General features: G+C 42.0%; 1 protein-coding gene across 1 annotated transcript in view; it reads left to right on the top strand.

The window, feature by feature from the left end:
• lrrc6 (leucine rich repeat containing 6) overlaps positions 1-18441 on the top strand; it is an 82854-nt gene that overhangs the window by 30739 nt on the left and 33674 nt on the right. Inside the window, exons 8-10 of the mRNA XM_039004485.1 lie at positions 4722-4787; positions 4893-4962; positions 8060-8160. Coding sequence (XP_038860413.1) covers positions 4722-4787; positions 4893-4962; positions 8060-8160 — 237 coding nt within the window. The remainder of the gene's footprint in view (positions 1-4721; positions 4788-4892; positions 4963-8059; positions 8161-18441) is intronic.

The raw sequence follows: 18441 nt of genomic DNA, 5'->3' as shown, positions 1-18441 counted from the left end.
GAAAATTGGTAGCATTTCTATGTTAAAGAATTTGAGGCATTTTTCCCCATATTCCATCCAGTTCGCTTTATTTTTATAATATATTACACTGGATCTTTCTTGAATAAGTTCCTCCATTTCTTTTTGTTTTTCTTGTAACTTATTCTGTGCCTCTATGGTACAGTTTTTATTGCTATCTAACTGTACTGTTAGTCCTTCAATTTCCTTTGTTAATATGAACACTTTTGACCTAAATTGCTTTTGTTTTATAGATGAGTACTGAATTGTGTGGCCTCTAAAGGCACATTTAAATGTGTCCTATACAATAAGGGGATCTGCCGTACCTGTTATGTCGGAAAAAGTCAGTTATAAATTATTCTGCTCTAGTTAAAAACAAATTATCATCCAGTAGGCTTTGATTCAATTTCCATTATCCTCGCCCACGTGGAAATTATGTAAGGGTATAGTATATGCCAAGTATGTGATGATCCGACAGCATTCTGTCCCCAATCAACACTTTTTAAACTTTTGGTGCCAGAGAGATTGACATAAGAAAGTAATCAAGACAACTAACTTGATTAAGCCTCCGCCATGTATATCTCACTTGGTAAGGGAATTTAAGCCTGCATATATCCACTAATTCCAATATTCCATGACATTCATGATTTCCTTAAGTGCCTGAGGGTGATAGTTTGTAGTGTGATTTCCTTTACGGTCCATAGAGGTGTGTAAAACCATATTAAAATCCTCCCACTATAATAATAATAGAGTTTAGTGTTGCTTGTAGAGTTGATCAAATCTTATATATATTTTCAAAGAAGCTTGGATCATCATTATTTGGACCGTATAGGTTAATGAGCCATATCTGTTTATGGTCCAATAACATATTTAAAATAATCCATCTACCTTGATGATCTGTTTGGACAATTTGCACATTTGGATAAAAATTACTGTTATTAATATCACCCCTTTTGAATTTCTTTGCCCATGGGAGTAATACATTTGCTCCCCCCCCAGTCCTTTTCCCAGTCCTTTTCCCACAAAATTCTCATTTTCTTTATGGGCGCGTATTTGTTAGCAATACCACTAAAAATATAAAAAAAGAAGGTCCAAGCCCATGTACTGTATATGTATACCTACATTGTACAGTGGCTTGCGAAAGTATTCACCTCCCTTGGCATTTTTACGATTTTGTTGCCTTACAACCGGGAATTAAAATAGATTTTTTGGGGTGTTTGTATCATTTGATTTACACAACATGCCTGCCACTTTGAACATTACAAATATTTTTTATTGTGAGACAAGCAAGAAATAAGACAACAAAAAAAAACTATAAGCTTGGCACATCTAGCCACTGGGATTTTTTCCCCCATTCGTCAAGACAAACTGCTCCAGATCCCTCAAGTTGGATGGGTTCCGCTGCTGTACAGCAATCTTTAAGTCCTACCACAGATTCTCAATTGGATTGAGTTCTGAGCTTTGACTAGGCCATTCCAAGACATTTAAATGTTTCCCCATAAACATCTCAAGTGTTGCTTTAGCAGTATGCTTAGGGTCATTGTCCTGCTGGAAGGTGAACCTCCGTCCCAGTCTCAAATCTCTGGAAGACTGAAACAGGTTTCCCTCAAGAATTTCCCTGTATTTAGCACCATCCATCATTCCTTCAATTCTGACCAGTTTCCCAGTCCATGTCGATGAAAACATCTCCACAGCATGATGCTGCCACCACCATGCTTCACTGTGGGGATGGTGTACTCAAGGTGATGAGAGGTGTTGGGTTTGCGCCAGACAAGGCGTTTATCTTGATGGCCAAAAAGCTCAATTTCTGTCTCATCTGACCAGAGTACCTTCTTCCATATGTTTGGGGAGTCTCCCACATGCCTTATGGCGAACACTTTAAGCAATGGCTTTTTTCTGGCCACTCTTCCGTAAAGCCCAGCTCTGTGGAGTGTACGGCTTAAAGTGGTTCTATGGACAGATACTCTGTGAGCTTTGCAGCTCCTTCAGGGTTATCTTTGGTCTCTTTGTTGCCTTTCTGATTAATGTCCTCCTTGCCTGATCTGTACGTTTTGGTGGCCCTCTCTTGGCAGGTTTGTTGTGGTGCTAAATTCTTTCCATCTTTTAATAATGGATTTAATGTTGCTCCGTGGGATGTTCAGAAATATTTTTTTATAACCCAACCCTGATCTGTACTTCTCCACAACTTTGTCCCTGATCTGTTTAGAGAGCTCCTTGGTCTTCATGGTGCCGCTTGCTTGGTGATGCCCCTTGCTTAGTGGTGTTGCAGACTCTGGGGCCTTTCAGAACAGGTGTATGTCCATTACATGAAATCCAAATAAAAATCTATTTAAATTACAGGTTGTAATGCAACAAAATAGGAAAAATGCCAAGAGGGATGAATACTTTTACAAGGCACTGTATGCCAATTGGGAATCATGGGGATGATTAGGGCTGCGATTCAATTTGATTGCCGGTTATCGGAATTACATCTTTTAAAGGCAATGTTTCCCCCTTCGTGAAGATCGCATTTACAGTAAATGCTTGATATGTCTGCTCAATTAGAAATTGCCTTTAAAAGCTGCAATGCTTATAACCAGCGATCGTATTGAATCCTGCCCTACATGATTGAATGGGGCCAGGCTGGGAATTTGTCCAGGACACCGGAGTTAACAACCCTGCTCTTACGTTAACAGGACCGGCACCCCATGCAGGGCAATGGCCCCTTCACTGCCCTGGGGATTGGGATCTCATTAGACCAGTGACTGGAGTATTGGGATCTCCATTGACCGTGACTAAGCAGGACTAACTACAGCCTACCACTATTGTACAGACCAAGGCCATCGATGAAGGCCGGTTATCGTCCGCTCTGTATTCCACCTCATACATTGGACCCGAGTCTCAACCTCTGTCACCCCAAGGGGACACTGCAATGGTGTTTGTGACCATAATAGGCATTAAGGACAAAGGAGCATTCTGTCCAGCTGTAGCTGAGCGTGCTCTGTAATATAATGTAATTGACTCTGCCACATGAGAGCAGCGCCACCCCTAAAAATTCTAACATACCCCATCAGTAGATCCATCATGTTCAAGAAAAGGGTCACAGGGTCTACCCTCCTCAGTTTCCTTACACTATACCTTATAAAATCTCATAAAATGCGTTGTGTTTTTATTTGAGTACCTCGATTGCTTTGTGTAACTCTTGACCACCTCCGACGAGGAACTGCTTGGTCATTAACCAGTCGAAAACTGCTGGTTGGCGGTGATTGGTACATTAGCTCGGCCGTCGTTGTTGATCATTTGGGCCGTCTGTCTTTCACAGAATGCGCTGGTGGCTTCCATTAGCTTTGAGTGTATCTAGGTGGATGGGGGTGGCGGATGGGGGATGCAAGAGGTCAAGGTTCTAAAACATAGCTGATTTTATTTCTAATTTGTCTTTTTACATTTAGCTATGGTATGATGTTGTGAGATGGGCAGTGTAGTTTATGGTGATGTGGGTGGTAGATCCATGTATATTATTCAGATCCATGTATATTATTCACAAAAATGGTTTGCTCCTACAGACAGTGAGTCGTGTGGCCGTGGCTTGCCAAATAAAGCAGGCAGACAGACATCAAGGCATTCAGTTACTGTTTGATTGAATGTTAGAATGGGCAAAACGAGTGACCTAAGCGACTTCGAGTGTGGTATGATCGTCGGTGCCAGGCTCGCGGGTTCCAGTATCTCAGAATGGCCAGCCTCCTGGGCTTTTCAGGCACGACAGTGTCTAGTGTTTATCGAGAATTGTGCGTCAAACAAAAAACATCCAGTCAGCGGCAGTCCTGATGAGAGATCCAAGGAGAATGGCAAGCTAACGGGCGGGCCACAAACAGGCAAATAACGTTACAGTACAACAGTGGTGTGCAGAACGGCATCTTGGAACACACAACTCGTCGGTCCTTGTCACGGATGGGCTATTGCAGCAAACAACCACGCCGGGTTCCTCTCCTATCAGCTAAAACCCCCTTCCTACCTGATGTCAACGGTACAGGCTGGTGGTAGTGGTGTGGGGGAAAGTTTTCCTGCAACACCAATTGAGCAACGTTTCCATGCCCCCTCGAGAATTCAGGCTGTTCTGGAGGCAAAGGGGGGTCCAACCCAGTACTAGATGGGTGTACCTAATAAACTGGCCGCTGAGTGTATGTCTCTGGTCTTAACACTTAATCACAATCTGTGTGGGTGCACCTACACCTGGCATCTTTAACATTTTGGAAGGGGAAGGGTTTATTTGACCCATAGACTTGGAGGCATTCAGAGGGGAGGGTTTGTGGACTTTGGTCTGCTGCCAAAGAGGATCCGCCTTGGTTCCGCCACTCACACTAGGCCTAACATCTCAACCTCTCCCCCTAAAACCAAGTTCAAAGCTGGTCGGAGACCAGCACTCAGGCGAGATTTGGATTTGGGTTGCTGAGATAAGGAGCAAGTTAATAAAGATTTGTAATTGTTTCCTTACTGGATCAGAGTGCTCTGGAGTTTGTATATGTACTTGAGTTGACCTGAGTCTTCATGATGAGTGATATGAGTTCCACACTGATGGGTCAGTAGCATGTACAGTAACATTTGGTCTAAGCATTGAGACCAATGCAGATCAGATAACATGGTGTAGTGGCATTTGTTTCAAAGAGATGTTTGTGACTTGGCCCACACAAGAGTCACTTTGGTAAGTTATACATCAATGGTCTATCTAATAACAATATGATCCGTAGGCTGGATTTCAAACTAACAGAAGATGGGGACAATAACACCATTGTCTTGGATCTGGAAGTCTACAGGTTGGTATAATTGTTTAAAACAAAACATGAACATTTCTCATGTCCAAATAGACGTACCTTATATACAGTATCCCCGTGTCAAAATGGAATTCCTTTTGTATGCAGGCATATGGACACTTCCCTGATGGATGTTGATGTTCAACCAACGTACGCCCGAGTGACTGTCAAAGGAAAGGTACTCCCTCACATGTTGGATATTGTCTGTTGCAAAGTCTGAGTTTTAATCAGCTAGCTAACTTCTGTTTATCATGAAGATATGTGTTTAGGAGAACGGAATTCTGCTGTCCTTTTCATATTTCATTGTTGTACAGGCGTAAGGCACATTCACATGACTCGTGCAAGAACGACATTGTGCAGGCCATTGTACTTCAACGGAGTGAGAGCGAACCCAGCAAGCACTGTGGCTTGCATAAATCAAGTGAAAGGGCCTATAGATAGGATTTGAGATGGGGAGACCGTTGAGAGGGATGAATGGTGAAGAGGTGAAACTGGGGGATCGAACATTGGTCTCCACGGGCAATATGTGTCCGGAAGGTGGCAGCACTACTGCTAGACCGACCTGTGGCCCATCTAACATGACCATTGATACACTTTTCAAATGACAAATTTATGTCACAGATAAGGATTTAGTATCGTAGTTCAATTGACCTTAATACTTTCTATAAGGCTCTTTTCTTCCTCGCCAATCTGTGTATGTCAAGGCTATTCCTCTTTTATTTTCTTTACCGCTATAACATAGGCTGTTGTTCTTCATTTGCCGTTCCACAGACTCTGTTGCTTAGCGCATCGTCATGTCATGTTTACATATGTGGCATAACAACGCACGCTCTTTTAGCGGAAGCACGCGGAAATATGCAGGGAAGAATTCGCACTTTTTACAAAGAGTGTTGATGGGCGCCTACGATTCCAACAGCTAGTCCTCCTAAACGCTGCATTGGGTAACAGTGGGAAAGTCGCCAGGCAGACTGCAGGCAGCCGTTCCAGTGCTGCGATTACACTCTGAGTTATGGCAGCCTGGCAGTATTTTTCGCAGGCGGTACATTGGTGAGATGCAACAGGCTTTTTTCCCTCACTTTCTTAGTTCTAGAAGTGTGAAGTCCCTCCAGTGTCATTCTGGTCTCTCGTTACCTCATGCTTGTACGACACAATCACACTAAATCACAAATGCATGATTAGTTAATTCATCAAAATGTAATTCATCAAAATGTTAAACATGCCACTAAAATGATGATGAAAGGAACCGCAGTCGATGCGTTCAGAAGATATTGGGTCTCCAAACATTTGTTCAACTACGGTTGGTAGGGTCGTTCCACCCAAAAACCTTTTGATTTCATCTAATTAACATTCTATCAGAAAGAGCACATCTTTAAGTTCACAATAATTAACATTCTATCAGAAAGAGCACATGTTTTACTTCATAATAAATGTTTTGTGCAACAGGGAGGTAATTGGTAATTGAATGCAAGCATCACAAAAACAAAAAAATTGAAATTGTTAAACATTTCTAGCCTGTCTATTTATTTATGGGTAACAGGGTTGACATGCTATGCTCGACCCGCTCAGTTTCCCACAACAAAACACCAGAAAATGTCCAAAAAGATTCGAACCACCTCACCTGCTTTTACACTTTGATTTGACTATTAGATGTTCAATTTCTTTTGAGTAATTTTTTTTTTTTTTTTTTTAACAACTTAGTAGTTTCACCATATCAATAATGAGAGTGCGGTTCATTTAACAGGGTTGACCCTAAAATGAGGGACAGATGTAAATGAATCGCATGAAATAAATAATAATCTTCAGAAATAAATTGATCAATGCAACAAAATAACTAGGGCTTTACAATGATGGTGAAACTTGGAGAAATGTTGGGATTAAGTGGGTTAAAATCCTCCTAGAAGTCATAGAGGGTGCATGGACGGACATGTCAAAATGCTGAATTTTTCCACTTTATCAAGCCTTTATTCATATAAAAAATCTGATTTATTGAATTGTCCATGACGTCTCTATAATACAGGGCACTTGATTTAATATAACAGGCTTTTAATATTCAATATTGGTGTACAATTTCTACTTAAAATATCAAAGGGATGCAAAAGGCACTCGTTTCGTATGACTCCGTATCTGATAGTCTCTGTTAGAGCACTGCAAACTTTTAAAGGTGCAGTGAGGTCCTAAAGATTCTGATTTGTAAACAAATGGGTCGGTTTTGGCAAATGTAAATGCCACTGAGTTATTTGAATATTGTGGTAACCGCCACTAAAACAGCCACAGTGTAACTCAGTGGCCGTTACATTTGCCACAAACTACCCTCCTTTTTACATTTTACGTGCCTCACTGTGGGCGGAAATAGAGATTAAGTAGTGCACCTTTAAGATGAAAGTAAGTTATCGCACCTCAGCGTGAGGCCATTTTCTGCCTATGAACTTTAAGTTTTTAGAAACGTCATCCATCCAACGTTAGTTAGCGAACTGCCATTTTTTGCCATCCATCGGACTGACATCTAATTTCCATTAGGGGGAGTAGTGTGCCATCACAAGGAGTGAATGTTTATCTTTGTGTCCGGTCATGGTCATAATTCCTTACAGCACATTCGGAGAGGTGCAGTCAGGCAATCTGACGCAACCAGGCCAGAGTGAACTTTAAGCCTGATTAAACAGCTGTTTGGTGATCAATAAATTCCAGGACTGTAATTTTGTTTTTGTTCGATTTTTTTTTAAATCTTGGAGGATACAAATGAGGGTGATGAAACGTTGGCAATTTTCCTGAGTTTGGGGTTCTTGCTCTCCAGCTCAGGTGCACTTCAAGCTGTTAGCCTATTCATGGATCAATGTTTTATGCCAAGTATTGTTGGTCTGATTGGACCCCAGGTGCTTTATCCGAAGACACATCACGGAATGACGGAGGCCTTTAAAATCCTTTATTAAAATGAACTCATTTAAGGATCGGAGGAAATGTATCTGAAGAGTCATTCGGGGTGTGCATATCAAGTCCACTTTACAGTTCTACGACCTGTTACTCTCTGACAGTTACAGGGACTAGTTTGAAGTTAGATGTTTTTTTCTATGTGGTCTAGTTTTGGTGGAATTAGGAGTGATTGATGAATTCAAGTGTTGCACAGTGAGATATTCAGCAAACTTTTCCAACTCTTCCCGTAACTTTATCTATAAAAAGCCCCACTAATGATTAAAGTCATTTGACATACTGTAACTTTGTCGGTGTAGGAACAGGGCATTCATCTTAGTAATTAAACTTGTGAATAATTTACACCACAGATTTTTCAGCTGGTGCTGCCTGCAGAAGTGAGGCCTGACAGCTCGACAGCGAAGAGGTCCCAAATCACCGGCCACTTGGTCCTCACAATGCCAAAGGTACTGTATGTAGTCAAACCTATCCTGGTCCTCACAATGCCAAGGGTATGTAGTAAAACCTATCCTGGTCCTCACAAAGCTAAAGGTACAGTATGTACAGTAGGGTGCTGTCTTTCGGATGGGACATTAAACGAGTGTCCTGACTGTGGTCACTAAAGATCCCATGACACTCATTGTAAGAGTAGGGGTGTTAACCTCGGTGTCCTGGCTAAATTCCCAATCTGGCCTTGATACCATCATGGCCACCTAATCATCCCCAGTTTACAATTGGCTCATTCCTTCCCCCTCCTCTCCCCTGTAACTATTCCCCATGTCGTTGCTGTAAATAAGAATGTGTTCTCAGTCAATTTACCTGGTAAAATAAGGGTAAAAAATAAATAAATGTAGTCACACCTATCCTGGTCCTCTCAATGCCAAAGGTATGTAGTCAAACCTATCCTGTTACTCACAAAGCCAAAGGTATGTAGTCACACCTATCCTGGTCCTCTCAATGCCAAAGGTATGTAGTCAAACCTATCCTGGTCCTCTCAATGCCAAAGGTATGTAGTCAAACCTATCCTGGTCCTCTCAATGCCAAAGGTATGTAGTCAAACCTATCCTGGTCCTCTCAATGCCAAAGGTATGTAGTCAAACCTATCCTGGTCCTCTCAATGCCAAAGGTATGTAGTCAAACCTATCCTGTTACTCACAAAGCCAAAGGTATGTAGTCAAACCTATCCTGTTACTCACAAAGCCAAAGGTATGTAGTCAAACCTATCCTGGTCCTCTCAATGCCAAAGGTATGTAGTCAAACCTATCCTGGTCCTCTCAATGCCAAAGGTATGTAGTCAAACCTATCCTGTTACTCACAAAGCCAAAGGTATGTAGTCACACCTATCCTGCTCCTCACAATGCCTAAAGTATGTAGTCAAACGTATTCTGGTCCTCACAATGCCCAAAGTATGTTCTGTATTCCTCGTATCAGTGCATGATACTATAATATATTTAAGAGATACAGTATACCGATGAAGTAATCTCTTTGGAAACAGCCTTGTCATTGTGTATTATTAACCCAGCATTTTTATCACTTACACCTAAAATGTGAAGTGGCGTTGACCTCAGTTTGAACCCGGTGCATCTACATGGAGACTTTTAAATTCCTTAGGTACATTTACTTCAATTCGTGGAGGCTTTTAAATCCCTTATACAGTTACTTAAATTCATGTTTTATGCATGAATATGTGCAGGAGTTAAATGAGAGTGCATATTGATACAAAGATAGATACCCTTCACTGATAGAGATCCATCACTCTCGTGTGTCGTGGTTAGTTTGAAACATACACCAGCGTCCGGATACATTTTTGTGAATGAGCTCGTTTTCCAACTATCATGTACAGTGCATTTGGAAAGTGTTCAGACCCCTTGACTTTTTCCACAGCCTTATTCTATAGTGGATTACATAATTGTTTTGCCCTCATAATGACAAAGCGAAAACAGGTTTTTAGATTTTTTGCAAATGTATTACAAATAAAAAACAGAAATACCTTATTTACATAAGTATTCAGACCCTTTGCTATGAGTCTCGAAATTGAGCTCAGGTGCATCCCTGTTTCCATTGATCATCCTTGAAATGTTTCTACAACTTGATTGGAGTCCACCTGTGGTAAATTCAATTGATTGGACATGATTTGGAAAGGCACACACCTGTCTATATAAGGTCCCACAGTTGACAGTGCATGTCAGAACAAAAACCAAGCCATGAGGTCTAAGGAATTGTCCGTAGAGTTCCGAGACAGGATTGTGTGGAGGCAAAGATCTAGGGAAGGGTACCAAAACATTTCTGCAGCATTGAAGGTCCCCAAGAACACAGTGACCTCCATCATTCTTAAATGGAAGAAGTTTGGAACCAACAAGACTCTTACTAGTTAAGCAATTTGGGGAGAAGGGCCTTGGTCAGGGAGATGACCAAGAACCCGATGGGCACTCTGACAGAGCTCCAGAGTTCCTCTGTGGAGATGGGAGAACCTTCCAGTAGGACAACCATCTCTGCAGCACTCCACCAATCAGGCCTTTATGGTAGAGTGGACAGACGGAAGCCACTCCCCAGTAAAATGCACATGACAGCCGCTCTTAGAGTTTGCCAAAATGCACCTAAAGGACTCTCAGACCATGAGAAACAAGATTCTCTTGTCTGATAAAACCAAGATTGAACTCTTTGGCCTGAATGCTAAGCGTCATGTCTGGAGGAAACCTAGCACCATCCCTACGGTGAAGCATGGTGGTGGCAGCATCATGCTTTAGGGATGTTTTTCAGCGGCAGGGACTGGGAGACTAGTCAGGATCGAAAGATGAACAGAGCAAAGTACTGAGAGATCCTTGATGGAAAACTGCTCCAGATCTCTCAGGAGCTCAGACTGGGTCGAAGGTTCACCTTCCAACAGGACAACGACCATAAGCACACAGCCAAGGCAACACAGGAGTGGCTTCTGGACAAGTCTCTGAATGTCCTTGAGTGGCCCAACCAGAGCTCGGACTTGAACCCGATCGAACATCTCTGGAGAGACCTCAACATATCTACGCAGCGACACTCCCCGTCCAACCTGACAGACTTTGAGAGGATCTGCAGAGAAGAATGGGGAAAAACTCCCCAAATACAGGTGTGCGAAGCTTGTAGCATCATACCCAAGAAGACTTGAGGCTGTAATCGCTGCCAAAGGTGCTTCAAGTAGGCATTGAGTAAAGTGTCTAAATACTTATGTAAATGTGATATTTCAGTTTAGTTATTTTTATTTGCAAAAAAAACAACTGTTTTTGCTTTGTCATTATTGGGTATTGTGTGTAGATTGATGAGGGGGGGGGAACTATTTATTCCATTTTAGAATAAGGCTGTAACGTAACAAAATGTGGAAAAGGTCAAAGGGTCTGAATACTTTCCGAATGCACTGTACATCTAGCTGGTGTTTCTTTGCATCGGCAGGACAGAAGGGTAGTGTGTGTCTTTCTTAACAACAGCTGATGCGCGATCAATAATATTAAGGAAGTCTTGAGACCTACCTTGTCACAACACAACTGACTGACTCAAATGCATTATGAAGGAAAGAAATTCTACAAATTAACATTTAACAAGGCACCCCTGTTAATTGAAATGCCAAGAGTGTGCAAAGCTGTCAAGGCAAAGGGTGGCTAATTTGAAGAATCTCAAATCTCAAATATATTTTGATTTGTTGAACACTTTTTTTGGTTACTACATGATTCCATATGTGTTATTTCATAGTGTTGATGTCTTCACTATTATTCTACAATGTAGAAAATAATAAAAAATAAAGAAAAACCCTTGAATGAGTAGGTGTGTCCAAACGTTTAACTGGTGCTGTACATATTCCAACCAGAAGCCATGTATTACAGGCAGCATCCGCGCTGAGCTAAAGGCTAGAACTGCCGCTTTCAAGGAGTGGACACTAATCCGGAAGCTTATAAGAAATCCCGACACAAATCATTGTCGCCATTTATTCTGATTTTAGACTGGCGATAACATTTATGAATGCAGCTGCCATTGTATTGAAGCCACTGGATGCTGTATATCATATTGCATTATGCTTCATTACGGGTGATGGGTTCAGCACACATCACTGTACTCTGTATGATTAAGTAGACTGGCCCTCTTTGAAGTCTCGGCAGATCGATGCATTGCATTCTTTTTGTCTAAAGCCCTCTTGTGTAAACTACCAACGTACCTCACTTCTCTGGTAACCTACAGAGATACTAGCGATCCTTTTGATCTCGACAGAGACTGCCTTTAGCAGTTTTGCACTTTGCTTGTGGAATTGTCCACAGAATTCACTGAAATTGAATGAATTGGTGCATCTGAAGCAGTTCAGACAGCTATATGAGGACCCTTTTAAGGAAGATTAAAAAAAATGATTCTATAATTGATCTTATGTTGTTTACCCCTTTTTCTCCCCAATTTCGTGATATCCAATTGGTAGTTACAGTCTTGTCCCATCACTGCAACTCCCGGACGGACTCTGGAGAGACGAATGTCAAATGCCATGCTTCCTCCGAAACACGACCCACTCTTGACACACTGCTTGCTGAACCCTGAAGCCAGCCGCACCAATGTGTCGGAGGAAACACCGTACAGCTGGCGACCGTAGTCAGCGTGCATGCGCCCGGCCCGCCACAAGGAGTCGCTAGAGCACGATGGGACAAGGACATCCCAGCCCGGACGATGCTGGGCCAATTGTGCGCTGCCTCATGGGTCTCCCGTTTGCGGCCTGCTACGACACAGCCTGGGATTGATCCAGGGTCTGTAGTGACGCATCATGCACTGCGATGCAGTGCCTTAGACCGCTGTGCCACTCGGGAGGCCAGATAGAGCCTAATATAAGTTAATATATCACCTTAAGAGAACATGCATTGTAAATAGACTTAAGGTCTTTGAAAAGCACTGACCTTTTTCGGTAAAAACAACTTTTACTGCAGTGTTGAGGTTAGGATCTTGATTAAAGGGAGGTACATCCAAATAAAGAAGGGCAGGTGTTGTTGTGGTTGAGCATCTCCCTGTTTCTATAAATACCCATATAGTTAACTTGCACTATACAAAGCTAGAGGACAGATCACAATGTAGTCTTTCACCAGTATCAATGGAATTAGCAAAGGATCTTCTGCAAATAAGAGGTGAGTATCCCAAAGATCATCTTTAGCACTAAAATAATTTTAAGTCCATTGGTAAGCAATGAATGAACAATGACCTTAACGCTGAAGAGGGTCTTAATGTTTTTGGGAAATTCTGCCCTTATTTGCAGAAGCCAACCACGGTTTCTGCATCTATGATATGTTCTGATGGAAATACATCTTTTTTGTAGGCTCAGGGTGAAATCATACTGACAACCCCTCGTCCTCCCAAAGTTTCTCAAAGCAGCAACACACCTGAAGAGAAGACAAGGTAATCACTCCCATTTATTGAGATGATCTTCCTTTGTTTTAATGCCAGTTGTTACCCTTTAAAGGTGACATTATGCCAGGGTAATTAATAAGTACCATTGTACAAACTTGTAACAGTGTACACTATGGTCCTGTGTAGCTCAGTAGGTAGAGCATGGGGCTTACCACCTTGCTTTGTATAAAAGTGTCTGTTAAATGGCATATGTATTAAAACATAATTTTCTGATTAGTAAGTGTAGGCGGCTTTTTGTGTAAATACTGTATGCAAAGTGAGAGCAAATAAATCCCACAAGGGGAAGAATTTACAGGGTTAATCCATTGGATGTGAAGTAGCTGATGTAAAGACTGACCTTGCCAAAGCATTGACTCTAATGCCCACTACTCTGGTATAGAATAAGCACCAAACAATGCATCCAGCAAGGCTATGCTAAAAGTAAGCATACTTTTCATGACCACTGTCTTCACCCCGCATTTAGAATGCACACATCTGCTCATGTTATGGCTCTCAATCTTCCACATTGACTGTCCTAAATGGCACCCTATTCCCTTTATGGTGCACTACTTTTGACCAGAACCCATTGGATTCTGGTCCAAAGTAGTTATATAAGGAATAAGGTGCCATAGTCCCCCTTGTTGATGCCAGCTAGCTGTATATTAAACACCCACAATGCTTCGCCTGAGCCACTGTTAAGATGAAAGTTGGGCTACGTTCCAAATGGCACCATATTCCCTATATAGTGCAGTACTTTTTAACAGAGCCCTGGGCTCCATATTAATGAGTGCATTTCCTACAGGCACAGGTTACCTTGACCAGTTTAGCCTGTCATAAGGGTACGCTTTATACTTTATACACTTTTTACAGAGTGGTTCGAAATTGCCCCTAAGCTCTGGTCCAAGGCCAGTTTTATTTCTCAACTCCAAAAGGGTTGAAGTTTGGATACGGGTTCGGAAAACTGACACAGGAGCTGTCCAGACCTGGGTACAAATACTATTTGAAATGTTTGAAAGTGTTTGGGTGGTGTTTGCACTTCTTGGACTTTTCTAATGGTTCCATTGTAACAGATAAGCTACATCAGAGTAGCTAAATTTGATTTAAGATGGTATTTGAACCCAGCACGGTTCCAGCAGCTATGATGGATGCTTTTCCGGGCCAGTGCAGTACAGCTTGGCTTTGCGGGGCCCTGTAGTGTGAAATTCAAGTTTTTTTTTTACAGTGAAATGCCTTTCTTGCAAGCTTTTATCCCAACAATGCAGTAATCAATAATTGAAAACAAAAAAATGTAAGGTAGAACAAAAACACGAGAAATTAAAATAAGAAATAAGAAGAACACGAGAAAGTAAATAAGCATACTATATACAGGGTCAGTCAGTACCAGTAGCATATTTACAATGTGCAAGGATACTGGAGGGATAGAAGTAGATATGTAGAGGGGTAAGGTGACTAGTCATCAGGATATATGATAAACAGAGTAGCAGCAGTGTATATGATGATTGTATGTAAGTGGGTGTGTGTAAAGTCAGTATATAAATGTATGTGCATATTATGTGCGTATCAGCAAATTATGAAGTGAGTGTCTGTGTGTGTGAGTGTATAGGCCCCTGTGACAGTGCAAAAATAAAATACAAAGGTCAACTCAGTTTGTAGCCATTTTGTTACCTATTTAGCAGTCTTATGGCTTGGGGATAGAAGCTGTTCAGGAGCCTGTTGGTGTCAGGCTTGATGCACCAGTTCCGCTTGTCGTGCGGAAGTAGAGAGAACAGTCAATGGCTTGGGTGGCTGGAGTCTTTAACGATTTTCCGGGCCTTCCTTTCACACCGCCTGGTATAGAGGTCCTGGATTGCAGGGAGCTCGGCCCCAGTGATGTACTGGGCTGTCCGCACCAGCCTCTGTAGCGCCATATCATTGAGGGCGGTTCTACTGCCATACCAAGCAGTGATGCAGCCAGTCAAGATGCTCTCAATGGTACAGCTGTAGAACTTTTTGAGGATTTCAGGGCCCATACCAAACCTTTTTAACCTCCTACTAATGTTACTGTCCCCACTACAACAAAACAATACTTAAATACATGTAATGTATGGCCGACCAATGGCTTTAAAGCCTCACAATGGCCAATACATAGCATCAACAATTCAGGGTTTATATACATAATTGGTTGAAACCAAAAACGTCAAGTGTCCTTGGCTGATCTCCAGTCGACGACTAGTTTGGCTTCCTCACCTTGCCTTGAGGTGTGCTGCCTCTTTAACTGGCTAACTGCCACATTTCCATTTTACAACTGGTTCCCCAGTCCTTGCCCTTCAGCTGGTCCCATCAGAAGCCACGGGAGTGCGGGCTAATTCCATGCGTTTAAATTAGCATTTTGTTGAATGTGTAAGTGACTTAGGCACTAACATCGCAGGGTGATAGGTGAATAAGCGCTGCTTGGCACTGAGTTATTGCCCCATTTGGACCTGATTAGATCTGACATTTGACCCACACTGAGGTTGCGGCAGCAAAGGAGGCAGTCAGCGCGAGAGGAACTGAGGGCCATGATTGTGTTGCAATAGCTTTGGTATCACTAAGCAAGGCAAGATTCTAATTCACATTAAAGGTAATAGTCAGCAATGGAAAAGGTAGTTATGTGGGGATGTTACCTTAAAAAGCGATGAGCAGCAGTTTCCATCAAAGTTTGATTGTGTATGAATGCATGCACCTGTCTCAACACAGGCAGGGGGGGGGGGGGGGGGGGGGGGGGGGGGGGGGGGGGGGGGGGGGGGGGGGGGGGGGGGAAATGCATGTCGTGTATGCACCTAAATAGCAAATGGAGGATGCTTTTCCCGTGGTTCATTTTCATGCCAGCCAGGTAGGCTATACTCTTATTGTAAAGAAAAGCAATGTGCTTAATATTAGGAAAGTTGAGAAATAAATCAAGTAGGCCTAGCCTATAGAAAGCTGATGGGAACCTCTTCTTTTTAATAGAGGCCATCACTCTGTTTTCTCACGCAATTACATAGCCGATAGAAATATTGCACAACATGAGCTCATATGAATTGTTTGATTAGATATTCCATTACATTTACATTGATGTCAGAGTGATTAGAGGGACAATAGAATGCTGAGTACCAGGCAGTTAGCAAGTTTGGTAGGCTGCTAATGACCGTCAGCAGCATCAGAGCTTGGAAGAGCCTAATTGACTGCAATCATGACTCGTGACCACAGGTGTGTCGGTAATATGGTCGCCCTAACCGCAGTAAAATTCCGCAAGACCGTTGACTAACAAGTAATATTCCCTTATGCACTAGACATGCGTTGGTATCACCCAACTCGCTAATGATCGTCAGGTCGCTAATGGCCTGGTTTTCAGGGCTCTATTGTCCTTCTAACCACTCTGACATCAATGCAAACGCAATCAAAAATTATAATCAAAACAGTATGTGCCTTTAAAACTCACCTCACTGTGATTGATCATTTTGAAGAAAGAAGTTCAACAACAGGTTGAAACTGAGTGGAAAACATGTATTTTCAAAGCCTGACACAATGAAATGGACAGTGCTTTCTAAGGTGATGATTCATTTAAAACATGCATGCATATTAGAGCTTATGAATATGCATAGGCCTACTGTATATATGAGCCCAAGACAAGAAAAAAATATTTTATTTAAAATAATGATTGTGTCATTATACAATACATAGCCTACCGCATGTTATGCATGGCAGAATAATATAAAACAATTAAATATATGATTTAAGATAATTGGTATAGCCTACAGTATACTCCAAAATTAAACAATTTATAGTAATCGCCTTTGAGTGTGGACTGTTATTATGCATACTAGATGGATGGGTTACCTTGGTTTCCCAAATGAAGCACTGGGTAGCTTCAGGAATAGGATTGGAGAGCCCATGGCATACAGAGTTTGTGTGGAATATCACCTGTCGCACAGCTAGCAGCTGTATGCTCTTTAAACAGCGGTTGATGTGTGGGGTGAAATAACTGGAATAGCCTACTTAGTGAAAAACAAACAGGCGGGTGAATTGGCCTCCATTCGCTTGCTATTCGAGTGCATACAGATTGCATATTATTTTTTCCCCTGCCCCTGTTCCTGCCCGTTTGATAATGTGCCATTCGAAATCGAAACAAATTGTACATATTAGTGCCGACGAGATTAAATCGAGAATAGTCCGATGGGTGAAAATATGATCACTTGATGGGTGAACAGAGTGTGCAGCCTGAGGCAAGGAACAGAGCGCAAGCTTTTTCTGCAACCTGTTCAAATCAATAGCCTATAGTCGCATCATGCAGCCCATACTGTATTTGATTTCTAAGGTTTGTATCATTCACAACTAAAGTTGCCAAATAACTATAGTACCTGTTTCAAATGATCACTTTTACGCTCAGCATAGCCACTTCATGTGCGCACTTGCTCCGGAATGGGAAGAATATCCTTTCTATTTGATTTAGCCAAGTTCAATTATATTCTTCTTACTATAAAATCATTTAATATAAAATAATGGCACAGGACTTATAAACATATTGTCTGTTAAATGAGCAAACCTACAGCCTATGGCATGGAGCATCGCCAGATAACGTACAGTAGGTCAATTCATATTCTGTTCTTCTGAAATACATTTTCTTTATATGTTGCTTGAATGCATGGAGGCCTGGAGATGCTAAATGTGTTTATGTTAATTAACGTTTAGTTACTGTGAGACCGGCAGTCTTTTGCATGACAATAACCAATAACCAGCTGACCCAATTCTATGACCACCAGAGCCCTATCCACAATGCACTATTTCTCAACGAAATATGCTACCTAGCTAGTTCCAACCGACTAACATTCGCTAGTAGCCATGCTAGCATGTAATTACATTCCAAACCACGTGTGGGCGCTGGTGAGCTATGTACATCCACGAATGAGAAACCATATAAATTCATGCAAAAAGCTTTGTGTGTTTGTTAGTGGTAGTCGAGCGAGTGAGTGAATGTTGTCGTAGTTTTCGGTCGTTCGTCGCTAGTACAGTAATACCCACGAGGACAGGGTTACGACTCATTTGTGGCCCAAAAACAAGACTCTAGCTTTGAAGTGGGACTGTTTTTTCCAGGTTGAAGTGTGTGGTTTGGAGTATGGGATTGTGCGCAGCCCAGAAGACTTCGATGGCTTAGAATAACAAGTGGAAGGCAGGATTCAGAATGACACTCCGACTGAAATCAGGTGATGTGTCGAGCGTGAATGTCAAGCCTGCAACCTTTATTTCCTACCGACCTGCTGGGTCATTACAAGTGTCAGCAGTGATGGAGATAAACCGGGTAAATTCAATGTGGATTATCTGACTCTCCCTCTGCCGGTGAATTGGCCTCTTCCTCTAAAGGCTCTTCTTTGAC

The sequence above is a fragment of the Salvelinus namaycush genome, chromosome 11 (assembly GCF_016432855.1).
Source record: "Salvelinus namaycush isolate Seneca chromosome 11, SaNama_1.0, whole genome shotgun sequence".
NCBI classification, from domain to species: domain Eukaryota; kingdom Metazoa; phylum Chordata; class Actinopteri; order Salmoniformes; family Salmonidae; genus Salvelinus; species Salvelinus namaycush.
This window is presented reverse-complemented; position numbering and strand designations above follow the sequence as displayed.